Consider the following 26,320-nt stretch of genomic DNA (forward strand, 5'->3'; position numbering starts at 1 on the left):
TTTCTCAGTGCCTGACGTCTACAACGATCACTACATGTTGTTTCTCAGTGCCTGACGTCAACAACGATCACTACATGTTGTTTCTCAGTGCCTGACGTCTACAACGATCACCACATGTTGTTTCTCAGTGCCTGACGTCTACAGCGATCACTACATGTTGTTTCTCAGTGCCTGACGTCTACAGCGATCACTACATGTTGTTTCACAGTGCCTGACGTCTACAGCGATCACTACATGTTGTTTCTCAGTGCCTGACTTCTACAGCAATCACTACATGTTGTTTCTCAGTGCCTGACGTCTACAGCGATCACTACATGTTGTTTCTCAGTGCCTGACTTCTACAACGATCACTACATGTTGTTTCTCAGTGCCTGACTTCTACAGCGATCACTACATGTTGTTTCTCAGTGCCTGAAGTCTACAGCGATCACTACATGTTGTTTCTCAGTGCCTGACTTCTACAGCGATCACTACATGTTGTTTCTCAGTGCCTGACGTCAACAACGATCACTACATGTTGTTTCTCAGTGCCTGACGTCTACAACGATCACTACATGCTGTTTCTCAGTGCCTGACGTCAACAACGATCACTACATGTTGTTTCTCAGTGCCTGACGTCTACAGCGATCACTACATGTTGTTTCTCAGTGCCTGACGTCTACAGCGATCACTACATGTTGTTTCTCAGTGCCTGACTTCTACAGCGATCACTACATGTTGTTTCTCAGTGCCTGACTTCTACAGCGATCACTACATGTTGTTTCTCAGTGCCTGACGTCTACAGCGATCACTACATGTTGTTTCTCAGTGCCTGACTTCTACAGCGATCACTACATGTTGTTTCTCAGTGCCTGACTTCTACAGCGATCACTACATGTTGTTTCTCAGTGCCTGACGTCTACAGCGATCACTACATGTTGTTTCTCAGTGCCTGACTTCTACAGCGATCACTACATGTTGTTTCTCAGTGCCTGACGTCAACAACGATCACTACATGTTGTTTCTCAGTGCCTGACGTCTACAACGATCACTACATGTTGTTTCTCAGTGCCTGACGTCAACAACGATCACTACATGTTGTTTCTCAGTGCCTGACGTCTACAACGATCACTACATGTTGTTTCTCAGTGCCTGACGTCTACAGCGATCACTACATGTTGTTTCTCAGTGCCTGACGTCTACAGCGATCACTACATGTTGTTTCTCAGTGCCTGACGTCCACAGCGATCACTACATGTTGTTTCTCAGTGCCTGACTTCTACAACGATCACTACATGTTGTTTCTCAGTGCCTGACGTCTACAGCGATCACTACATGTTGTTTCTCAGTGCCTGACGTCTACAGCGATCACTACATGTTGTTTCTCAGTGCCTGACGTCTACAGCGATCACTACATGTTGTTTCTCAGTGCCTGACGTCTACAGCGATCACTACATGTTGTTTCTCAGTGCCTGACGTCTACAGCGATCACTACATGTTGTTTCTCAGTGCCTGACGTCAACAACGATCACTACATGTTGTTTCTCAGTGCCTGACGTCTACAGCGATCACTACATGTTGTTTCTCAGTGCCTGACGTCAACAGCGATCACTACATGTTGTTTCTCAGTGCCTGACGTCTACAACGATCACTACATGTTGTTTCTCAGTGCCTGACTTCTACAGCGATCACTACATGTTGTTTCTCAGTGCCTGACGTCTACAGCGATCACTACATGTTGTTTCTCAGTGCCTGACGTCTACAGCGATCACTACATGTTGTTTCTCAGTGCCTGACTTCTACAGCGATCACTACATGTTGTTTCTCAGTGCCTGACTTCTACAGCGATCACTACATGTTGTTTCTCTGTGCCTGACGTCTACAACGATCACTACATGTTGTTTCTCAGTGCCTGACGTCTACAGCGATCACTACATGTTGTTTCTCTGTGCCTGACGTCTACAACGATCACTACATGTTGTTTCTCAGTGCCTGACTTCTACAGCGATCACTACATGTTGTTTCTCAGTGCCTGACTTCTACAGCGATCACTACATGTTGTTTCTCTGTGCCTGACGTCTACAACGATCACTACATGTTGTTTCTCAGTGCCTGACTTCTACAGCGATCACTACATGTTGTTTCTCTGTGCCTGACGTCTACAACGATCACTACATGTTGTTTCTCAGTGCCTGACGTCTACAGCGATCACTACATGTTGTTTCTCTGTGCCTGACGTCTACAACGATCACTACATGTTGTTTCTCAGTGCCTGACTTCTACAGCGATCACTACATGTTGTTTCTCTGTGCCTGACTTCTACAGCGATCACTACATGTTGTTTCTCAGTGCCTGACGTCTACAGCGATCACTACATGTTGTTTCTCAATATGTACAGGGTCGGATTTGGTGCAATTTGGATAAAAGACTTTGAATAACAACTGAACAGCGTTCTGTGCAGCAGCGGCGCGAACGGGCGCTGCACTAGTTCATACTAAATCTAGGCCTGTGTGTGTGTACATATGACAGTATATGTGTGTACATATTACAGTATATGTAGCATAGGTTAATTTATCTCAGTCTCCTCAGGCTTTGTGCCATGTTTGGTATAGATACATCAAAAACCCCTTTGAGAGCCTGTACAGGCAAGTGTAGAATGTAGATAGCTGGATATGCAGTACGCACCTACTTTATTTTCATTTGAACTTAGGGTGTGAGATCTGGCTTGTTACTTTTTCCTTTGATTGTAGCACCCCCTTTAGGTCAAAAAGTATGATTTCCCCCCCCACAAATGCAGAGATGCAATGACAAGCAGTGTTTCCTACCTGAAGACTCTGCCGTAGTTTCCATGGACCTTGTAAACACCGTACATTCTGTCTGCTACTCTCTAGGATATTGACAATAAAGGCAGTTATTTCTAACACAAGGTTTAGAAATAGACAATCCGTTACTAAGAGTTTTCTTTAGTAATGTGTGTTTGGATTATGCATGTTTGTACAGGACAGATAGGTACTCTGACGTTAATGCAAAGAACTGAAACCCAGGAAGTACTAAGGTATAGGTGTGTGTGTGTGCGTGTGCATGTGTGTGTTGTGTGTCCAAACTCACCGCTCGCACCCTGAGTAGTTGAGAGACGACGGTGTTCAGCTCGTCACTGTAGTGTTTTAATTCTGTGAAGCGCCTGGAGACACAAAACATCTGTGTGTTTCTCATGGAGATCCAAGCCTTTCTTTTTTTGTGTCACAGAATAGTGGATGAAAATGATCCATTTGAATTTAAATGTTTTACCATGAATAAGCAAATAAACGCATTAGACAGGTATCAGTAGATCAATGTTTGAATTCATTCACATAAGGAGATCAGCAACATTTTCACTAGAAAAATCTGAAAATAGCTTCAGGAAGACATCCAAAAAGTTGGCACCACAGCTTTCAGCATTTTAAGACGATGATGTTTATGAAAGTGATTTTGGAAACTGTATTGGCCTACAGCTATAACCTCATAATGTAGCTGAATCTGAGGTTTATTCAAGGTGCAGGATTACCATGTTAGCTTGATCATTGGGGAGAATTGTATTGAGTTCTTGAATAATTTGTAAAATTAAACTTTGATATTGGCTCTTATGAATAGCCCTGAGCTGTACCAACTTATATCTCTCACTTCCCAATTTCCCCACAGGGATTTTTAAAGTTTCACAGTTAACAGTTGAGAACCATGTTATTTTTGATCAAGCCCCCCCCCCCCGCCCCCTGGTTTTGCTCTCATTTTCTTTGTATTTTTTAATTTCTAATTGTACCTGGCTAAATTGTTATCTGGCTAAATTCCCTGCTCTGTGTGAATCCTATCAAAATGTCGTTAAGACAAAGCAGTGAATTTGACAATGAGTTGACAACACCAATGAGTGTTGTTTGAGGGGTGCCACACTGTGTCTGTTTTACACCTACTTGTCTGGATTCTTGACTCTGAAACTGGCACTCAGAGACTTTAATCTGGAGTCAACCTGGTAGGACACACACACACACACACACACACAGGACATGCATACACAGGACACGCATACACAGGACACGCATACACAGGACACACATACACAGGACACACACACACACACACACAGGACACACACACACACACACACACACACACACAGGACACACACACACACAGGACACACACACACAGGACACACACACACACACACACACACACACATATAGGGTTTTCATAAAACCTTATGGGGTTGTATTTCTTTGCATACAGCATTACAGTGATACATAAATGAAGTCATGCAACTGAAACAATGTGTTGAAAGTTAACTGTAAAATTGAATTTTAAAGTTTAACGTTACCATATTATTTTCCGGTCAGGCCACAGATACGTTAACATCCACAAAAGCTGAATAAACTTTGTATCTTCAACCAAAAGATGAACTAAGCCATGTTTGTGAAACAGTTGAGATATCAAAGCACTGCTGATTGAATGAATACCTTGTCTTGGAAGCCTGTCTCTAGCACCGCCTCTCTCCATGCTTTCTCCTGAGGAGAGATGACAGACACACTGATCAGTCTTGCATGTAGTAGTGGACTTCAATAAGGTACAAGACGATGTGTGCATGTCTATAGTGAAAGACTTCAGTCAGATATGTAAGGAGATCATCAACAAGTAGGTGTGTGTTGAACGCTTTTAATGCACAGCGTCGTGGCAAAGATGGTGTCGGGTGCTTTGCCTCTGTGAAATGCATTGAAAATGTTTAACGCACACCTACTCGTTCGCTTATCCACCTTATTTCTAGCTGCCATGATGCCTGATGGCTGCTTCTTCCACTTCCGGTGTAATAAGACTGTTTTACAGTCTATGGTTTTAACTTGACAAAAAAATGTCTATGAGGATTTTACAGCAGAGCCATTCTGCTCTACAGCCGTGTCGTTCGGGTGCTGGGATAACGTAATGCATTGTAGCTAGTCGGCTACTGTGGCTAATGCTAGCAGCTAGCATAATAGTTACTTTACATGGCAGTAAAACGCCACTGAATGACCAAATTGATTTAACTTTTAACCATTTCGAGTAACACTGTTTCCATACGGACCCCCAGCGTTGGTTAGTTGTTTATAACGTGACTATATTTATAACTTTTATAACGTACTCCAGTTTCCGGTTTATAATTCGGGTCTGCAGCCAGAGTATAACAAAGGAAATGGCAAGCTGCAACAATAAGTCACCTTAAACCGGAACTTGTACCCACAATTATTTGTACAGTGGGGCATTCAAAAATAAGGTGGATACCATGGTCATTTGCCAACAATATAGAAAAGCATTCAGAAATTTTTGGTGCACGTTTTGCAATCAAAATACGTTTTCACAAGCCATAACTTGGTTTTAGGCTACTCCACATGCACTCCGTTTACAAACTTGTGTACAATAAAGATTTAAAGTGGGGGGAAATGCCTTTGCCCTGTCAAACAGCTGGAATACAGACATCTGAGAGGGAGGCGCACCCCACACTTTGAAATTTATTCATTCCCACTTATTAGACACTATTTCTGATGGTAAAATGAGTAGGGATGTCACGATACTAGAATTTCTACTTCGATACCGATACCCAGGAAAATATCGATACTCGATACCATTTTCGATACCACGCGGCGGGATGACAACAACACATCAAGAGGCATAAAAAAGAAACAAACAGATGGACGAACAGATGCACGCTTCTCCATAATCTAAACCTGATAAAACTCACTAAAAACTTTGACCTTACACAGCAGATTACACCTGCTCTAGTGATCAGCCTATCAGAATACTTTGAATTTATTGAAGCAAAAGATACCCACCAATGACAGGGAGGGAGAAATCAGTGGTATGTTTGATTTTTCATTAAGAGAAAGCACTGCTGATATTGATACGGTTGCAAATGAGTATTGTATCCGTTTCAAATTTTTAGTATTGATACGTATCGATACTATCGATACGTGTTGCAAATGAGCATTGTATCCGTTTCAAAATTTTAGTATTGACTTTTATCGATACTATCGATACTTTTGACAAGCCTAAAAATGAGTGTAAAAAGCAAAACACAGAATTCAGAAAAATTCAAAGGGAAAAAAACAGAATTTGGGATTTGTTGCTTTTTTCTCCGTTGTACCGTATTCGTATCGAACCGTGACCCCAAAACCGAGGTACGTACGGAACCGTGACTTTTGTGTACCATGACACCCCTAATATATGTGTATATATATATATATATATATATATATATATTTTTTTTTTTTTTTTTTTTTTTTTATGTAGAATGGTAGGGGAAACACTGTGGTATGATATGTGTTATTAAACAGTATGTTCAGGTTCTAACCTCTGTGAGAAAGAGGAAGTAGATCTTGTCAGTAGAGAGGACAGGATGTGATGCAACCCGCAGCAGGAAGTTCTCCAGGCCGACTCGTCGCCGCTCCACAAAGTCCGGGTCCAGGTTGTCTGCTGACAGCTTGTGCCACACAAACTCCGCCTACAGCAGACACAACCCGGAAGTTAAACAACAACAACAGGAAGTGACTATCACCCCATCTAACGGCTGGGAATGTTTTGTTCTTGGCCCACTGCCATTTTCAGTTTGTGGCTCAACGGAATCTGAGACAGCATACATGTTATAGAGATGAACATGAGCTCCAGGGTTTGATAACAGATGCAAATCTAGCATGACAGCAAACAAGCTACTGTGCCCAGACAACGAGCAATCAAACAAGCTACTGTGCCCAGACATGAGCAATCAAACAAGCTACTGTGCCCAGACACGACCAATCAAACAAGCTACTGTGCCCAGACATGAGCAATCAAACAAGCTACTGTGCCCAGACATGAGTAATCAAACAAGCGACTGTGCCCAGACACGAGTAATCAAACAAGCTACTGTGCCCAGACATGAGCAATCAAACAAGCTACTGTGCCCAGACACGAGCAATCAAACAAGCTACTGTGCCCAGACAACGAGCAATCAAACAAACTACTGTGCCCAGACATGAGCAATCAAACAAGCTACTGTGCCCAGACATGACCAATCAAACAAGCTACTGTGCCCAGACATGAGCAATCAAACAAACTACTGTGCCCAGACACGACCAATCAAACAAGCTACTAGGGCTGGGTATTGGCAAAGACCTCACGATACGATATGTATCACGATACATGGGTTGCGTTACGATTGTATCACGATACATTGTGATACATATTGCGATATATTGCAATACTCTACACAATTTACTCAAAATTAAATAATAGAGCTAAAGATACAACACACTGTGTACCACCCAGGTAGTGTAATAATATGTACATCACTTTATACTGATATCTTAGTGGACAAATTTAGTCAAAACTACTGAGTGTTGAGTGTGTTACTGAACGCATCGATATGGGAAATATCGATACAGTATCGATTAGGGTTGGGAATCACCAGATGCAGATGCCCGGTGGCCTGGCATGGCATGGCCTGCAATTATTATTTTTTTATATCGATACTTGGCGTCCAAATATCGATACAATATCGTCATGCAAAATATCGCGATATATTGCCGTATCGATTTTATTGCACAGCCCTACAAGCTACTGTGCCCAGACACGACCAATCATGTTTTCAATGACATTCCATTCCTCAGTTACCAATCTAAACTGTGATGACAGTTTCATCTAAACTGTGATGACAGTTTCACCTATAAAAAATGCAATTGAATTTTCATCCATGGCAAAAAAACAACAACAACAACAGCATTATTTACATTTAATGTTAATACACTCATATAACCGTCTGGAGTAGGTCTGGGATGCAAAATGGCAAACCCTGGCTGTGTTAAAGGTTCATCAATTTTCCAATTAACTTGTTCAGTCCTTCCTTCCTTCCTTCCTTTATCAACCCATGTTTCCCACAGTCCTCTCTACCTCCCTCCTCTCTACCTCCCTCCTCTCTACCTCCCTCCTCTCTACCTTCCTCCTGGCACACTTCCATTCCTCCCTCCCTCTGTCACTCACCCTTTTCTCTGGCAGTGGAGGGATGACAATGTAGGGGTAGGTGACTAGAAGGTAGGTTCTGAGCAGCTCAAACTCACTGTAGCGTCTCCATAGTGAGTCGGGGGTGGCAGGCGTACCCCCCTCCGGGACCACTTCAGCTGGCCTGCAGAACGAGTAACAACAAAAAGGTACTTTTAGTTTGGAGTCACAGCAGTAGTGGTGAGGCATCGAAGCAGATGTTCCCGTCCAGAGCAACCTAGGCAACAGTCTGTATTTCTGAATCCCACAGATCACAAGCAGCATATTGAGAACATGTTCATCCAACCTTTTGTTACACTGATGTTGCAACAAAGTAGGCTTGCCACGCTGTGGACATTTTCCCACCGGTTAATAAACTCGTGACAACATTGGTGTTACCGGTGGCAGTCGCGGTTACACCCGGCATTTTGAGATGGAAAAAACAGATATTGACCCGACAGATTTTCTTCCACCGTGAAGATAATACAAGCTCCTCAGCTCTCCTAACATCTGGATTTGTACTGCAACTGCTCTCAGTGCAACGCAGTCGTCAAGGTAGTCAGTCACTCTCAGAACAAGCTAGCCCGCCAAAGTCAGCTGTGTATCCGTCACTGCTGCTACTTCATATAAACAAACAAGTTGAATTGACTTGAACACTTGTAAGTTCCTCACATTGTGTTGAAAATAGGAAAGAATGTGTACCGTAAATTTCGGACTATAAGCCGCGGCTTTTCCCCCGTTTTTTGGCCCCTGCGGCTTATATAACGGTGCGGCTTATCTATGGATTTTTTCAGCAAAAATAAAAATAAAAAACGGAATTCTCTCTTCTTTAGCACTCTTTCTAACTATAAATCCACTTCCGTTTTAATTTCCTCTCTTGCCCTCTTTTCACCACACCGCGGACACTGTGTGCACTGTAAAAAAAAAACACAGGTGGTGTTGTGTTATGTTGTTTTGTTGAAATGTTAACCTCTTCCCCCCTAGCGGGCCCGCCGGCGGGCTGAGCCCTTGTCATCTCTCACAAATGATGCTCTACAGCAGCCTAGGAAGGACTCAGTGAGACATACAGCACACCAAAATGTCGGGAAGAAACGTGGCTACAAAACTCTGACAAGCATTTGTATTCAAACGAAAAATAATTCCAACCCCAAGCAACAATATCACCATGTAGTAAAAACAAGAAAACCGTGCATGCCTGCGTTTACGTGGTGATTTGTTTTTGCGAGTGAATCTTTTCTCTCCAAACGAGGTGGCTTTCGAAAGCTAACACTCTGCTCTTTCTAAAGAGGTATAGCTCGTCTCTGAGAGATGAAAACTCACTCAGTAGGCTGTCAAAGAACAGCAAAAAACTGTTTCACGTTTTACAGATAAAACTACAAGTTATGTCTTCCTTTGCTGTTTTCAAATCAAAAGTTGTGTTTGACTTCATAAAAACGCTACTAATTGCTACTCCTAATGCCTCTTCATCATCTTAAAGCATTGTTTTTTACAGTCATCGTGTTTACAAAGCCATATGGAGGATTTTACATGGAGTGGTCATCTTCACAGAATAGACGAGCTTTGGGTTCAGTCGACAGCATTTCCTGAAAAAACTGCCTGATGTAAATTATTTCAGTCCACGTCGATTCTATTGGCTCTGACGCTTCCAAAGAGGTGTCAATCATCGAAATCGGCCAATGGGGTCCCGAGATAGCCCTCTGCGTATCGCCCCAGGCTTTGCAGGCAAATTGAAGAAGCCCTTTTGATGCATTTCACAGAGTAAAAATACAGATATAAGGCTTGAGGGTTATCCAAACCATAACGCATATTAACTGAGTACCTATAGTGATATGTAAATAGGAGAAAAAAAAGGTATTTCAGTGTTCTACCATAGAAAAGTCAAATGGCACTCATGATGCCCAAAATGTGCCCAGATCAGGTCCGCCTGGGCCTACATGTAGTAAATCATCTGTCAAATTGCTCTGGTTCACTTTCTAAGGATTTGCTTTGATACAAGCACTCATAAGACATTAGTCTACTGCTCCATAGAATAATTTGGCTACCAACCCATGATTTTCAGGTGCTTTTCATCCAAAATAGTGTTGTTTTTTTTGGGCGGAGCTTGAATTTTAATTTTTTTGCCATGTTCTAACTGATTTTACTCTGATACAGTACATTTGTAATTGATTCTGACACTTCTACAGCAATCTCACAGGTGTTGGCTAGCTTTTGAAAAAAATAATTTTCAGAAAATACCCTGTAGTTGTGGAGATATACTCAATTCAGTTCAGGCATGTCATTTTCGGCAGGTGAGCTGAAAAATAGGCTTAGGGGTTAACAGGTTAATAAATGGGAGCTTCCTCAAACAGCCATCTCTTTCCCGACAATCCCCTCTGTGCACGAACCCTTACATATGGTAATTAAACATTAAAACACAAAAAAAAAAAAAAAAAAAAAAAAACTAAAACACCCGCGGCTTATAGTCCGGTGCGGCTTATATAACAAACCGGCAATTTTGCTGCTGCGGCTTATACTCCGGTGCGGCTTATAGTGCGGAAATTACGGTAGTTTCTTCTCTCTTACGGTAAACTGTGGATGCTTTGAGGTTGAAGGTCTGTTTGTTTCCCGCACGGCGCATCCCAGTGGTGTGGAGCTTGCGGTTTAAGCACTGTGATTGGCCCGAAGGACACCGCCCAGCCAGGAAACTAGAAGCCATCTCAGGAAGCGACACGCTCATAGCAGAAGGGTTCATTGCACAGACTTGAGTGGGTATGTTTGCTCTAACGATCTGTGCTTTGTCTGCTAGTGCTCTTCACTAGCCCAGCTCAGCTCGCCACCGATTGACATTGACTGCGTTTACATGGACTTGAGTATCCCGGTTACTGTCGGGGTTTTGGAGTATCCCGTTTATGTGTTTGCGCATGTAAACATCATATCCCGGTTTCAGAAACCTGGATAAGCCCTTATCCCGGTTTTGAGAAAGCCGGTTATGCTAGCTGGAGTACTCCGAAAGAACCCGGGATACTGCTGCATGTATATACACCTTATCCTGCTTTCTGACCGCAGCAGAGCTACCTGCGCAGGCGCGGCTTCAGCCAAGTCTCACTTCTGGAGCGATGAGGAAATGGAGTTTTGCCGAGTTTTGTCTTTTGGTGATGAAAGACTTAAATGCATGGCAGCTTAGATAGGAGAAAGCATCGAAATGCTGCCCTATTCAAGTCTGTAGTATACAGACTACAGGACGAAGGTGTTGTGACTCAAATGAAAGCAAAAGCCGCGCGCTGCACGCAAACGGGGACACTCCACCATGAAGACGGAATCCAAGGGAATCCCACGTCTTTGCCCAAAAAAGGTGAATGACGTCACGTCACAAGCACCCAATAAGCAAAAAAAAAAAATAATAATAATAATAATGACCCCGGTTTGTATTGTAACGATCACAGGCGCCTGCGCAAATAGCATGCAGTGATCAGTAACCGGGATACTAGTACTGATCATGTATACAGGGATATGAGTAACCTGCTTTCTCTCTCTTCCATGTAAACGCCATATCCAGAATATGATCAAAACCAGGATAAGCCTCAGAACCGGGATACTCAAGTCCATGTAAACGCAGTCATTGATACTATTAGGCTACTTCAATATAGGCCTATATGGCACTCAATCATAACGCAAGTTAGAAATGACGATGTTCCGGACCTTTGCTCGAGTTAATTCTCTCTATCTTGACCTCTTTGAATTGTAATTGGATACCGTCCGCTACTGCATAATACAGTACTGAAATCTCATGAATCATGTTCACTATCAGATAGTCTGTGTCTCCCTCTGCTGTTCATTGTATGTCAGTACTTTCATCTAGAATTCAGATTCAGATTCAGATTTATTTCGCTCCCCACACACACAAACAGTTGACATGTAGATCAACATCAAGATACAATTGTGTGGAGTGCCAGGTCTCCAAAGAAGCTACTTAAAGCTTGTAGCAGGAGCCTGAGCAAAGACTTAAAACACAACTTAAATACAAGTTACTGCATACATACATAGAATATAACCTGCCATCTTTGCATTGTTCATGTTGTGGCCTTAACATTGATGTAAACCGAGCCTATTAATTAGACCTTTCGCACCGTCATTTTTAGGGTCAACTTCAACAGGACATGTGGCTTTAGATGGACATATTTTGTCTGTTAAAGGGATTACGCCTGTGCTCTTTCAGTTACACTCTCTCTTACACTGCCTTGGAACTGATGTACATAATGTTCAGTTGTAGCTCAGGATGATTTAATTATATTTTTATATGTTCTTTAATTGTTGTATTTTCCTCTGTGTTTTGTTCCCATACTCCCAGTCACATAAGCATAAGCACTAAGAAATGTAATGTTTCAGTTATAAGATGCAGATTTTGTACAATATTAAAATATTGTTACATTGTAAAGTTACAGATTTAGTTTGTCTTTTCTTTTACATCAGAGTTAGACATGCAAGAAGAAATTGCTTTGGGCTAGTATAGGTCTGGGGGGGGGAAGTAGGCTGTAGAAGTCATTACATCTCCTTTTATCTGTCACCTCAGCCATCTGAAGCTTGAGGAACTGTCCCTGGTGCTGAAGCTGTCTTGTTCTTGGGCTGACATGTCCACTGTTTGCACTGTATGTCAATCTACTTCGCTACATGACACACAAGACTTCAAATTCTACACTTCAGTTTGTTGAAAACGATTAAAAGTAACCATTTTTACATAATCTTAATTGATAGCTAGCTGATGATTGAGAACACAAACTACCATACTTTTCTGAATCACTATCTGGAATGGATCAGAGATATGACGCAGTGAAAATCTACAGACTCAGCAGTTCATTCATACAACCCTGCATTTAGAGATGCCTGCAGCTATCATGCCCCCATCATCATCAATGGAAGGAAAACATGCCAGTTCTATTTCAATCACTTATGGTCTTGGATTATTGAAAATGGAGAGTGCATCTGGCTTTTTAAACAAATAATATCAATTTTCCTGTCAGTTAGTGGGCATGATGGTACATAATTTGTGTAACTGTTAATAACTAAATAACTTCCTATTATAATTCATTTGAACTGAACTCAATTCAATACTTTATTTGCCATTTCAACAGAGTTGATTGGAAATGAGTGCAGTGCAACTCAGGGTACCATATACACACACACACAGTTTACATTCATACAAAAAAAAATAAAAAAAAATCACACTATAAGAGTCAATAGACACAATGGGAAGTTAAAAGATAGAAGATGAGTGAGGTAGGATGTAACAGAGCTGTAAAGTGTAACAGTATTAATAACAGTCTACAGCCAATGCCATGTCTGTCCAGACTCATATAAGCACAAATACCTTGAAGTCCACAGTGCAGTGGTGTGGCCATTCAGCCTTATGGCACCTTAAAGTCGAACTGAACCTGTTCGTCACGTGCATATGAGTCCGTTTCAGACTGAAAACATAGTTTGGCCCAATCCCAATTCCTATCTTAACCCTCAATCTTAACCCTCAGTCTCAAAAATGCGCACTCCCGCGAAGTGCTAGTGCTGTCCCGATTCTCAGTGTGTTAAATTAAGGGTCGAGTTTGAGCACTGAACAGCCCTCAGTTTTGAGATTTTCCAGCACCACCCTTGGCGGTGAGTGCGATCCCAGAATCCCTTGCGTGTCATCAGCTAGATCCCTTCAGATGAAAGATGGCGGGGAAAGCAGCGAAAAAGCACTCCTACAAATGTAAGTATTTCCTTGTTAATAGAGATGTAAAAATTACGATAACCATTGTATTAGCTTAGTTTAATGTCATTTTATGGATTTCCGTTTTGGAATAGGGTTGTCAATTGTTGTTGCTAACGAGTGGGGGCTAGAATGACCGTGCTTTCCGACATGAGGGCTGGCTTGACTGCAGTGTTTAACTGCAGTCAAGCCAGCCCTCACGTCGGAAAGCACGGTCATTCTAGCCCCCACTTGTTTTGTGGTGCGTTGCATTACACGTAGGCTGTATCTTGATAAAAACAACTCAACAACGACATTACCACCGAGAATTATGGCATTTCGTAACAACGTTAACAATGTTATAATATAATAATAATAATATGGCTTGACCAGCACGGCTACTGACTATCGATAGTTAGCAACAACAAATGTGTTAGGCTCCAAAACGGAAATCCATAAAATGACATTTAAACTAAGATAATACAATGGTTATCGTAATTTCTACATCTATATTATCAAGGAAATATTTGTAAGGATGCTTTTTTCCTCTCCTTTTGAATTGACAGACTGGACGGAGCTTTGGCGTATTGCTGCCCCCCACAGTCTGAAGACGTATCTGCCTTTAAGGGCTGTCCCATTTTAAAGTCGCAAGACAGCCCTTAACACTTAGTTTTGAGGGCTACTAAGATTGAGGGTTGAGCTTGAGGGTTGAGCTTGAGGGTTAAGAAAAGAATTGGGATTGGGCCTTTGTCTAAGATGACAGGTTGAGAGGCGGGTCATAGTATCATGTCGATGATTTTATTTGACAATTCTGGGGACTGGATTGGGCTTTGGCCAATCCTGGCGTGCTCCCCCTCCAAATCCAGTGGGATTCATTGTGTTGTGGCGCTCCCCTCGGGAAGAGCCTGGTGACGCGAGGTTAGTGGCTGAGTGGAGCTCAGCGAGCCGCAGGCAGCCAGCTGCCTTCGTGTTGCCGAATCTCCGAAGTGCGACCCCTGACAACCAAGCTCTCGGATGCGCGCTCCATTATCGCTGCTGTAAATACGATATCCCTGGAATGCGCGTTTTAACGAGCCAGTTACATTTCTTTGCATTCTTAGAGATGATAGTTTTTGTTTATTGTTCATGTTTCTAACAATTGGCCAATTTAGTAGTTAGTTTATGGGAAAGGAATTCTGCCAGATGACAGGCACTAGGCGCCATTTTCTACTTCATTTGGAAGAGAAAATTATCCTGAAATGAAGATTTGATTGACAGCTGCATGTCGTGAAATGATTGGTTGAAAAGGGGTAGAAATTTGATAGTACTAGGTGACGTCAGCAAACTGTACATTACTGTTATCAATGAAATCTTGAAAAATGAACTTTTGATGTGAAAAAGTGTGAAAAACGAAAGAAATTAGATTGTTGGGATTTTCTTTGCATACATTATTAAATAGGTGCACTGCATACCCAGGTATTTGAACTAAAAGAAAAGAAAAGTCATTTTTGGGTTCAGCTCGACTTTAAGCAATGTTTGGGGGTTCCTCAACAACACGGCTAATCGTTTTCAACCTGGACAATGGTCCTACCCCAAAACCACCTCCATCCCCTCAGCCACTCCCCCTAGGGCCCTGCCCAACCCTCGAACCCCTGACTCTCTATCTACGACCTTCCTATCCCTTTCCCCTAGGCCCACCCCGGTTCTGGCCCCTGGGCCGTATAATGCCCAGGTCTGCTCTACGACCTTCCTATCCCTAGCTCCGCCCATTTTCCCCAGCTCTGCCCCTTTTCCTCACCATGCCCCCTCCAACCACCCACACCCCCTAGCTACTCCCCCTACCCACCCCTCCAATCACGACTCTCTATCTGACAGGGTATCTGGCCTGCACATTTTTAAAGTACAAATTTAATTTTGTTGCCAAACTAGACTACAGTATATACACCATTATTGACTTTTATATAAGGATTTGATAGAAATGTAAATATTCTGTGAATACTGTCTTCTCAATGGAAAACAATGCAATACCATAAAAAAAATAGAAGAGGGAACAGTAGAGACAACTTGACTGCTTATAGGTATATACTAGAAATACTGCATCCGCCAATAAGTGAGCATTGTGCATCCATGTCTGTCCAGATTCATACAAGAACAAATAACTTGAAGCCCACAGTGCAGTGTGTAACATGTTTGGTGGTGTGGCCATTCAGCCTTATGGCACTTTAGGCAATGTGTGGGAGTACCTCAACTAGGGATGCAGGGGTTAACCGGTTTGACTATTAACCACGATTTAAAACGTCACGGTTATATAACCGCAGAGGCTCCGCTACACCGAGTGTTTTGTTTCACAACAGTCCGTCAGTTTAAACTCCCATGCGGCGCAGACGGCGCTGGAAGGAGAGGAACCTGTCTTTCTCGCTTCGTTTCCGCACGGACTATTTAGCGGAGGCACCAAACACAGGCAGCTGCCATCCTATGGCTGCCATGTCTCCCAGTAGTAGCCAGTCTGTAGCCTAGCCATGGATGCCAGCCCAACATAAATGTTGCAATACATGTCCCGCAAGGTTTCTGAGATTAGGGGAAAGTCTGAGCTGGTGTTACGTTAAACCAAACGTGGGGAAGAGGCAGCGGATTTGTTTAGCGTTACAGTCATTGACGTTAACGTTAGCTGTTGTGGCTAATGTTAGCTAGCTGGCCATGGCCTAGCGTACATAGTTCCTCAAGCTCGTTGTGACCAAACATCCCCGCATTTAAAGCACTTCATGCTCCCAGCGCTGGCCTAAACCATAGAGAACCTCATGCTTTACATGAAAAGAAACATCAAGGGTTTGTGTCAACTCCAAAAGCAACCCGCTAACGTTACATGTAGGCCTAATAACGTGAAGCTAACGTAGCTAGCTGCTTGGCAGTCATGATCTGACTGAGACAAGGAAAACAAATGCGCACATTTACATAACAAACACCAGTCAACACCACAGAGTGTCCTTTCTTTAATCCAGAGGGAGCATTTTCCAGTAAAAAGTGAAACGACACATGATGGCTTATAGTGAGGCTTTCCATGCCTGCCCCATCATCACTTCAATAGAACTGACCCCAATGCAAAATTCATTTCAGACGGCACATTTAGTTGCCAGTAACATGCCAATAAGAGTCTAAGTTACTATGCCTTTTGTGTTTTTTTCTGCAGACTAAGCAGCTATAGGCTTTCGCTTCTATAAAGTAATAATAAAATATTTTTTTTATTGACTATTGAGTGATACACTTTACTAATACAATCATATTATATCAGAAATGTTGTTTGTTTTATGTTCACAATAGTGATGTCAGTTAGATTTGATTAGGTCAGAGCCATGGAATATTAAATCATCCATCTTTGCTCACTACATCTGCCCTTTCTTCTTTTTTTAATCCCAGGTGTGCATAAAATACAGGTTAAGAACTTATTTTTTTAAATACAAAAATGTGAAAAAAGTAACATAGTATGTTTATCGTATCGGTTATTGGCCAGGAGAATATTTATCGGTTAGCGTAGGCCTATACTATCGGCTGTAAAAATCCATATCATGCATTAGTATTCCGGAAGGCAGCAACTGTTAAGATTGTGGGGGAAATACAATAAAACCTCTATTTAGAGAATGCTCATGTGATTTTTATACGTCCATAACAATAATCGTGAAACCGTGATAATCATGGTTTTTTCTCAGACTATAATCGTACATCAAAATTTATAATCGATGCATCCCTAACCTCAACAAGACGGCTAATCGTTTTCAACATGGACAATGGTCCTACCCCTACCCCAAAACCACCCACATCCCCTCAGCCACTCCCCCTACCCACCCCTGGAACCCCGACTCTCTAGGACCTTCCTATCCCTAGCTACGGCCCCTTTCCCCGAGCCTCATCCCTCACCACGGCCCTTCCCACCACCCAGAGCCCCCAATCCATGTAAGTCCTCATGGGTCCCGAGTGGTCGCGAGTAAGTTGGTTAAACTCACTCCCCAGTATAAAGGCTGGTTAACCAGCTCCGCCAAGGGAGCTAGCTCTCTTGTTGCTGCCGGTACTGTCAACACAAACGGGGAACTCAGAGTCTATAAGTCTGACGACTAATATGACTCTGGGACAGACGGCCATACTGTACATCAGGTTTTCGCTGTATAGTGGATGTCTGCACCAAGACTTCCGCTTCCATGCCCCACGGTTATTGTTTACAGTCCAATTGACGTGAGAATGGAGTTGGAGCTGATCAGTTGTACTGTAGGTCCAGAGTCCAGACCACATGTAGGCTAATAATAAAAAAAAAAAATAATAATAATAAAATTAGCTGCATATGAGACGTTGTCGGAGTGTAAACAATGACGGAAGGGGTGGGACGTCCGCTCTACAGCGGAAACCCTGATATATATATCATCATGATATATCAGCCGTCTGTCCCAGGGTCATATTAGTCGTCAGACTGATAGAGTGCGTGCTCAGATTGCTGTCAACACAACACAGGCTATGGTTTTTCTCAACCTACCGTGTTTCTATGAGGTAGACAGTATAGGTTTCCTGCATGTTAACCTACCGTGTTTCTATGAGGTAGACAGTATAGGTTTCCTGCATGTTAACCTACCGTGTTTCTATGAGGTAGACAGTATAGGTTTCCTGCATGTTAACCTACCGTGTTTCTATGAGGTAGACAGTATAGGTTTCCTGCATGTTAACCTACCGTGTTTCTATGAGGTAGACAGTATAGGTTTCCTGCATGTTAACCTACCGTGTTTCTATGAGGTAGACAGTATAGGTTTCCTGCATGTTAACCTACCGTGTTTCTATGAGGTAGACAGTATAGGTTTCCTGCATGTTAACCTACCGTGTTTCTATGAGGTAGACAGTATAGGTTTCCTGCATGTTAACCTACCGTGTTTCTATGAGGTAGACAGTATAGGTTTCCTGCATGTTAACCTACCGTGTTTCTATGAGGTAGACAGTATAGGTTTCCTGCATGTTAACCGTGTTCTTCCCCGTTCTCTTCTCTGCCTCTGCCACATTTATCTCCATCTTTCTCAACAGGGCTGTGCCTCTCTCCACCATCTGTGCAGCAGAGAAAGGGAGGAGGGGTATGTGGGATGAGACAAAGAGAGAATCAGAACAAAAGCAGACTATGCTGAAAGAGTGAAATGTGTACAGATAGACAGTAGAGGACAGCAGAAAGAAAGAGTGAAATGTGTACAGATAGACAGTAGAGGACAGCAGAAAGAAAGAGTGAAATGTGTACAGATAGACAGTAGAGGACAGCAGAAAGAAAGAGTGAAATGTGTACAGATAGACAGTAGAGGACAGCAGAAAGAAAGAGTGAAATGTGTACAGATAGACAGTAGAGGACAGCAGAAAGAAAGAGTGAAATGTGTACAGATAGACAGTAGAGGACAGCAGAAAGAAAGAGTGAAATGTGTACAGATAGACAGTAGAGGACAGCAGAAAGAAAGAGTGAAATGTGTACAGATAGACAGTAGAGGACAGCAGAAAGAAAGAGTGAAATGTGTACAGATAGACAGTAGAGGACAGCAGAAAGAAAGAGTGAAATGTGTACAGATAGACAGTAGAGGACAGCAGAAAGGATAAGACTGACAGGAAAACACAGAGAGAGAGATGGATGTGTGTGTGCGCTAAACACGTAGAGAAAGCACGTAGACAGAGGCGGTCATTTTGCATATTCAGCAATATACAGTCATGATAGGCGTGTGCAGATCACAAGACAAGCCTATCATCCACGAAGCAAGTCAGCCATAGACAAACAAGTAGCGTCCCAGCTAGCAGATCATGGGCGGGCCGCCGGCGGCAAGCCGGAGACCAATTCGGCGGGCCACCGTCGGCAGCCGCAGCGGCTCCGCTGCGGTCGTGCTAGTCGGTGAAACAGCGGTCCGCCGGGGTGGCTCGCTGGCGGTCCGCTGGCGGCACCAGCGTACACAGCCAGCGGCCCTTGCACGGCACGCTGATGGCATGCCGCTGGTATTGCACCTCCCAGCCCCCATATACATTGTTATGCTAATGCATGCATGCAGTGCTTCTCCACTGGCAGGGCTCCCTTCCTCTCATACTTAAATATGGTGGTAATTTCTGAGGTAGCCTATTTGGTTAAAAAAGGTTGAGAACCACTTCAATAATGCACATAATTACAATGATTTAAATGATAACATGTGAGTATTCATACAACAATAATAATTTAAAGGAGAACAGATCCGTGAACTTTTTGTTATTTTATTTATGGACATAAGAAATCAATCAAAGGATGATGATTTGACAACTGTGCATTGCAAATAGCAAAAAACTTGACAACTCTGTAGCTATATGTTGCATATTATGTAGGCTATATATTAAAAAAAACACATCAAGCCAAAAATAATGTATAAAAAAAAACAAAGCAAAGCAAAATCTGCCTTAAATAGTGCAATAGTCAAATAAAACAGTCATAAAGATACAAATAGAAAACAGGCATAAAGTCACGCACAGCAGCACATCATAGATATTCCTTTTCCACCGTGTTCCAAAAAGTAAATTTTATATAAAATTGTGTGTTATTATAGGTGGGTAATTATCAAGGACTGTAATGATTGTAAGTCAATACTAGCAGGGGGAGTCTAGTATATAAATAAACAATAGTCTCAAGATTCAAGCTTACTTAATAGCCATAATGAACATGTTACAAATGAGGAATTTGTCTTTGTGCAGTATGCAGCGCAGCAATACAAATCAGGCAGACAGAAAGGCAATTTTCAAATTAATTTGCATTAAAGTGCAAAGTAACAGACCTTGAAAGTGACATAGTGGAGTCCATGTAAATGTCCGTGGCGTGTAATAAGTCCATAAAATGCCCAGTAAGTCCTTAAGTGATGTGTAATGGTTGTGTCCATGGCCGTGGGATAATAATGTCCATATGAAAGATGTCAAGTGTCTTCAAGTGTCTGTGGGATAAGTCCATGGGGGGCATGGGCTTGTGGAGGCTTTCGGGTCTCATTGAAGAGGCGGATAGCCAAGTCCGAGTCACGAGTGCCTCGAGTCGAGTCACGAGTCCTGGACTTGGACTCCTGGACTCGAGAACACTTGCAGGCAGAGGGAGTCACAGGTCTTTTTCTCTTTGACGGCGTTGCACGTGGTGGACAAGGCCGGCTCCTCCGAAACCCAGCTATGCAGCGGAGAGAGATGGACGAGAGGTGAACAAGAAAGATTGAGGACATGAAGACTAGTCATTACAGTTTGTTGAAGTACAATTTTATATGTATTAAAACAAAAAGGGGGGCGGGGGGCACACACACACCTACACATGGAGGCATTGTGACATCACTGATGCAATAATATTTAGTGAGAGCAACACACACACACACGGGCGTGCCAATAGGGCAGGCGAGGCCAAGCTACGGCTAAAGAAATAATAATTTTCCATAAGAATATTTATAAAAAATAAAATAGAAACCTTACCTTTAAAACTATCTACGAGGTCTTGAAGTTGCCACTCCGCCAATGTGTCTCTGACAAAGCTGTCCATTGGCCCAACCTGAAACAAACAAAGGGAGCTACATTAGAAAAATAAAATAGCTATTTGAATGCCTTTTATGATGCTGCTAGGAGGGATTTTTGAGCTGATACCTATAACAGACAAATATCTGCTTCTCTTGTCCGATAAGCGATAATAATTTCACATTTTTGTATTTATGCAGCTGCTGGACTCTAGCAGCTTCATATGGCTCATCTCAAGCCTGTTTGGTCCAAAATAGAGCTTGCATCAGTGTGGGGGTAAAAGGAAATAAATAATACAAACGATTTACAGACTAACAGTCACAGACTGTAACGGTCTGTAACGTTAGTTTTGATCTCATCTTACATGGCCGTGCACGCAAACAGAAGAATATGCACGCAGTAAATTAACGTGAGCAGCAACACACTAACAATGGGCTGTACTCTGTAACGTTAGTTTAATCAATTGTCTGTTTATAGCCGCGAAAGCAAACGGAATTATGTACGTTAACGTTAAACGGCCGAATAACACCGTTAATGGTGTATTGATATATCCAGAATGAGCACAAAATAGATGTTTGCAACCGATGCCTTTTTACGTTTTACTCCAAGAAACGTGGAAGGTTTTTTAACAAGATGTAGATGGCCCATGCATTTCTTCACTGGGTAGAGTGGCTAACGCTAGCCTCTGCTACTTGTAGGCCTATGTGTAACACAAAAAGCTGACTACACAACGACATTTAACTATTAGCCATCTAACTTGTTGTTATCTGCCTAACCAGCGAAATGGCTAATGGTAAGATCGCAGCAGAGCACAATAGGATTTACAAATATAGCGTTAAATATTCTTACCGATCTGCTTTTCAAAGAGCCCCGAAGTTTTCAGTGTTCTTTGTTGTCGTGCACGTCTTGTTTTTCTTGTGATGAAGTTGCAAGAAGGCAGCGGATGATCGCCACCAACCGGTCTGTTATTGTCCGTATATCGCTTTTATAATCAGTCCTGTGTTTTGTAGATAGGTGAAGACAAGTCATGGTTTAAAACGACTTTTTCAAAGATTGTTGCTATCAGTACTCGGCGCATGTTTGCTTCCTGAAATCCCATTCATAAAATGGCGCCAGGACACACGTAGCCTCAATGGCCTGGACGCAGACACAACGTCACACTACGGCAACGCAAAAGTGCCAAAATTCTTCACTTCCCATCGTCACTCTCAACCCCCCCCCCCCCCCTCCCTCCCAATAATCTTTATTTCAAACTGTTAACATTACACACACAAAAACAACATCAGACAAATGGATACAGATGAGACATGGGGGGGGGGGATATATAGACTGCAGTGCAGACCTGACCAGTGTAATAAAGTAGAGAGAGAGAGAGAGAGAGAGAGAGAGAGAGAGAGAGAGAGAGAGAGAGAGAGAGAGAGAGAGAGAGAGAGAGAGAGAGAGAGAGAGAGAGAGAGAGAGAGAGAGCCATCATCCTGCATCTGGCTGAAAAATATAACACTGCATACCCAGTGAATAAATGACCCACGTTTATTCTTCTTGGACATCTACCTATTATTATTTGCACTTTATTTATTTATTTATTTATTTATTTATTTATTTATTTATTTATATTCCAGGGACAAAACAATTGTTCCAGAGGTTAAATTAGGCTACAACTGGGTAGACACAGCCCTGTTGTGCCTTAAATTTTGTGTAGGCCTATACAATATTTTGCCAAAAATATGTTGCTATCTTCTATAAACATTCCAAATTTGACATGTTCAAGTAGAAATGCATCAATGCTAGATTATCCATAAATTAAAATTAGGCCAATTATAAGTAATTTTGCAGGGGAAAAAAGTGATCTTTTGTCTCCACATCTGTATTGCAAAATTCATACAGATTCACATTCTACTCCTAAAATGATTTTTTCCCCTTTGTGTACACACACACACACACACACACACACACACACACACACACACACACACACACACACACACACACACATACAGATCCTTTAAAAAAAATTGAATATCATGGAAATAACATGGATAACCGTGGACTTCAGCGGATTGTCAAGCAAAGACGATTCAAAAAATTTGGCAGAGATTCAGAGGGAGTGGACTGAGGCTGGAGTCAGTCATAACTGAGAAGTAACTGCTGATTTTCTTCACACTATAATACTTTCTTGAAATACTGTATTGGGGGTCTTCTGGAGCTGTAGGCCAAAATTATGAAAAATGAAACAAATAAAGGCTAGAAATATTTCACTTTGTGTGTAATGAATCTATAATCTATGAAAGTTTCACTTTTTGAAAGGAATTATGGAAGAAAACTTTCCATGATATTCAAATTTTTGGGAAAGGATCTGTGTGTGTATATATATATATATATACATACTTATAGTGATCAACTGCTTATATTGATCAAAAACCTTGGTCCTGAATTATTCCATGCTGTTATGAATAATTTGCTTATAGTGATCAATACTCTGCTTACAGTGATCATTTTGGGCCTTGTCCCACCTGAGAACAATGGATTTTTTTTTTAATTACAGTAATTTTATTTATTTATTTATTTACTTACAAACTGCCAGAAATGAGCTTTTTGATTAAAAAAAATCTACAGAGGTTCTCAAAGTGGGGTCCAGGTACCCCCAGGGGTCCTTGAGGGGCTTCCAGGGGTATACCCAGCAAAAAAAGTAATTCATTTTCAGAAGAATTCCAAAGATAAGTAACACAATGACAGAATGCATGAGTATTTTGGTCATGGGTTTCATACACTTTATATTATAAAACATTGTGACGACCACACATGGGAGGGTAGTCACAAAAGCTAAAAATCATATCAGTTGGGACAAAATATTATCAAATGAGGCTCCGTTGTCTAATTTGTGTCAGTTTAAAGTTTGAGAACCACTGCACTAGACATCAAGTCAAGTGGCTAGGCCATGGATGCACTATCAAGCACATAAGCTATAGACCACTTTGCTTGGTCATTCAAAACCATTCAAAGTCCAACATCCATCCGGTTGTATTTTAATTTGCTCTGGTTTACGACTCAGGCGTGAACAATTCAATAAAGTGAATTTATAAGCTATTGATTTTGATTTCTGGTATTCAAAGAACATTCCAACACAGGTGATTAGAAATGTTTGTCCACTATGTTTTTTAATTCAAAGACTAACCCAAAAATTTGAGAGAACAACATAAATAAAAAGTAAATGCTGCACGGACAAAACAATTACTACAGAAATTAAATAGGCTACAATAAACTTCTCAAATACAATGTATAATTTTTGGGCATTTGTGTTTTTCATCCATAGGCCTATAGAGCTTTGGAAAATCTTGCTAAGTTCATTTTCGAATGCTGTGAAGGTATTTTTGCCTTTGTGTAGCCTAATAAAAACAGAAATCCATTAAATAGTCTCTTTCAAACAAAAGAGAACAGAACTTAGCCCATCGTTTCAAATTAGAGCTATAGTTTCATAATGCTTATGAATGCAGTTTAATGGATGGAGTATCTTGGCCTATCTGCCGACGGCCAGACACCAGCGCCCCTCCAGCGCTGATGTGGTACTTAGAGAGGGAAAATTCTTGGCGGCTTGCCGACGGCCTGCCGCTGCTAGCCCTCCAGCGGCATTCCGCCAGAGTGAAGGTAGCGGCATCCTCCAGTGGGCCGCCGGATGGCCGCTGAAGGAATGCCACCGCCGCCCGGCCGCTCAAAATGCGACCACGGGCCACTAGCGGCAGCGGCAGATTGCTAGCTGGGGTAGGCTACTAGTAAATTATTTTTGCAATTAACTTTGTCCTCTCCCAGAAACAACACTCGACTAATAATAGACGGAGCTAACTGAACAACTATAACCTTAACGCCAACTGTTACAGCTGACAAGAAAGTTAGCTAAGTTTAGGTTTGCTTGCTAGCTACATTAAGCTAACGTTGGGAGGTAACGAATGTTTACAAAGTTAGCCCCGGATCATTGGTAGCAAAAGCACGTTGTTACGTTGTAACTTTGGCCACAGGGATCGCAACCAGTAACATGAGCGTTAATGCTAGCGAGATGATTTTGAAACAGCTTTTGCAGAGGTGAGAGAGACTTTCCGTGGCTAATATCCGTACGTGACTCAACTCCAGTAGTTAGCTGAGGCCTGGCTGGGGAGGTTTTAACTCACGAAAACTGGGTTTAAAAATGACAACAATGCTTCACAACAATAAGCATAACTGTACCGTGTTTATAATGTTGTTCTCTGATTCCGCAGAGGTGATGTCAGTGTTACCGATCACAGCTACTTCCTCGATACTTCCAGAGTCTGCCGCCATCATCATCTGTCGCTGCTGTTGTCAGCTGGCACAGCACGTCTGCGCATGCGCTGTTCAGACGCCACGCCACGCTAACCATGGCCACGCAGCTACTACGCTGATTACGGTAGGCCTACGTGAACACGCATTCATAGTTTCTTGAACATCAATTCAAGTTAGGCGCGCATAGGCAATTTGAGGGACCAAAATAGTTGTTTACCATTACCTCATTGAGGTTCATTGCTAGTGTGACACAGATGCAAGTCTTGTTTTGTGTCAGTTTGTCACCTACATTCTCAGCAGTGCGAAAACTATGACTAAAAATGTTCGTCGACTAGCCTACCTATTTTCACTGATAAAAACTAAAACTAGACTAACTATGAAGGATACAAATGACTTAAATGTGACTAAAACGACTAACACTGATGGGGAGAGTCTAGAGCAGCGGTGTCAAACTCAATTTCATCACCAGCATTATGGTTGCCTTCAAAGGGCGGGTTGATGATATAAATGTTATCAAGCCTACTTATTATCATATTACATAATTGCCTCTGATTTGATTATCATTGATTTTTAGTAATAACTGAATAATTAATAACTAGCTCTGAAAGCAGAATTATAGGAAAAATAACATATCTATAGTAGCCTACAACTATTAGAACAATTGGAATTGCATTGCACAAATTGTATTCTTTGCTCTCGCGGGCCACATAAAATGACGTGCCAGGCCGGATTTGGCCCCCGGGCCTTGAGTTTGACACATGTGGTCTTATTAGAGCTATCAAACTGGTAAAATAATCTACTAATCTAGATATTACACAAGTAAAAGCGTTAAGAGAGTTAAATGTTGCTTTACGAATTTCAACA

General features: G+C 42.0%; 1 protein-coding gene and 1 long non-coding RNA gene across 2 annotated transcripts in view; both read right to left on the minus strand.

The window, feature by feature from the left end:
- Nucleotides 1–25,495, minus strand: part of LOC310780950 (sorting nexin-4-like) — a 46,876-nt gene extending 21,381 nt beyond the window's left edge. The window contains exons 1-8 of the mRNA XM_083641480.1: nucleotides 25,382–25,495; nucleotides 18,618–18,742; nucleotides 7,993–8,134; nucleotides 6,329–6,478; nucleotides 4,467–4,514; nucleotides 3,924–3,979; nucleotides 3,088–3,160; nucleotides 2,805–2,866 (exon numbers count right to left, since the gene is read on the minus strand). Of these exons, the coding sequence (XP_083497606.1) occupies nucleotides 2,805–2,866; nucleotides 3,088–3,160; nucleotides 3,924–3,979; nucleotides 4,467–4,514; nucleotides 6,329–6,478; nucleotides 7,993–8,134; nucleotides 18,618–18,742; nucleotides 25,382–25,480 (755 nt within the window). The 5' untranslated portion in view covers nucleotides 25,481–25,495. The remainder of the gene's footprint in view (nucleotides 1–2,804; nucleotides 2,867–3,087; nucleotides 3,161–3,923; nucleotides 3,980–4,466; nucleotides 4,515–6,328; nucleotides 6,479–7,992; nucleotides 8,135–18,617; nucleotides 18,743–25,381) is intronic.
- Nucleotides 20,775–22,251, minus strand: LOC310780951. The gene is made up of 3 exons (XR_014552941.1): nucleotides 22,016–22,251; nucleotides 21,128–21,203; nucleotides 20,775–20,834 (listed from the first exon to the last, which is right to left on the minus strand). It is a non-coding gene; the product is annotated as an uncharacterized lncRNA (long non-coding RNA).
- Nucleotides 25,496–26,320: the final 825 nt, after the last annotated feature.

Source organism: Poromitra crassiceps (assembly GCF_964638095.1).
Source record: "Poromitra crassiceps genome assembly, chromosome: 8".
In the NCBI taxonomy this organism is placed as follows: Eukaryota; Metazoa; Chordata; class Actinopteri; order Beryciformes; family Melamphaidae; genus Poromitra; species Poromitra crassiceps.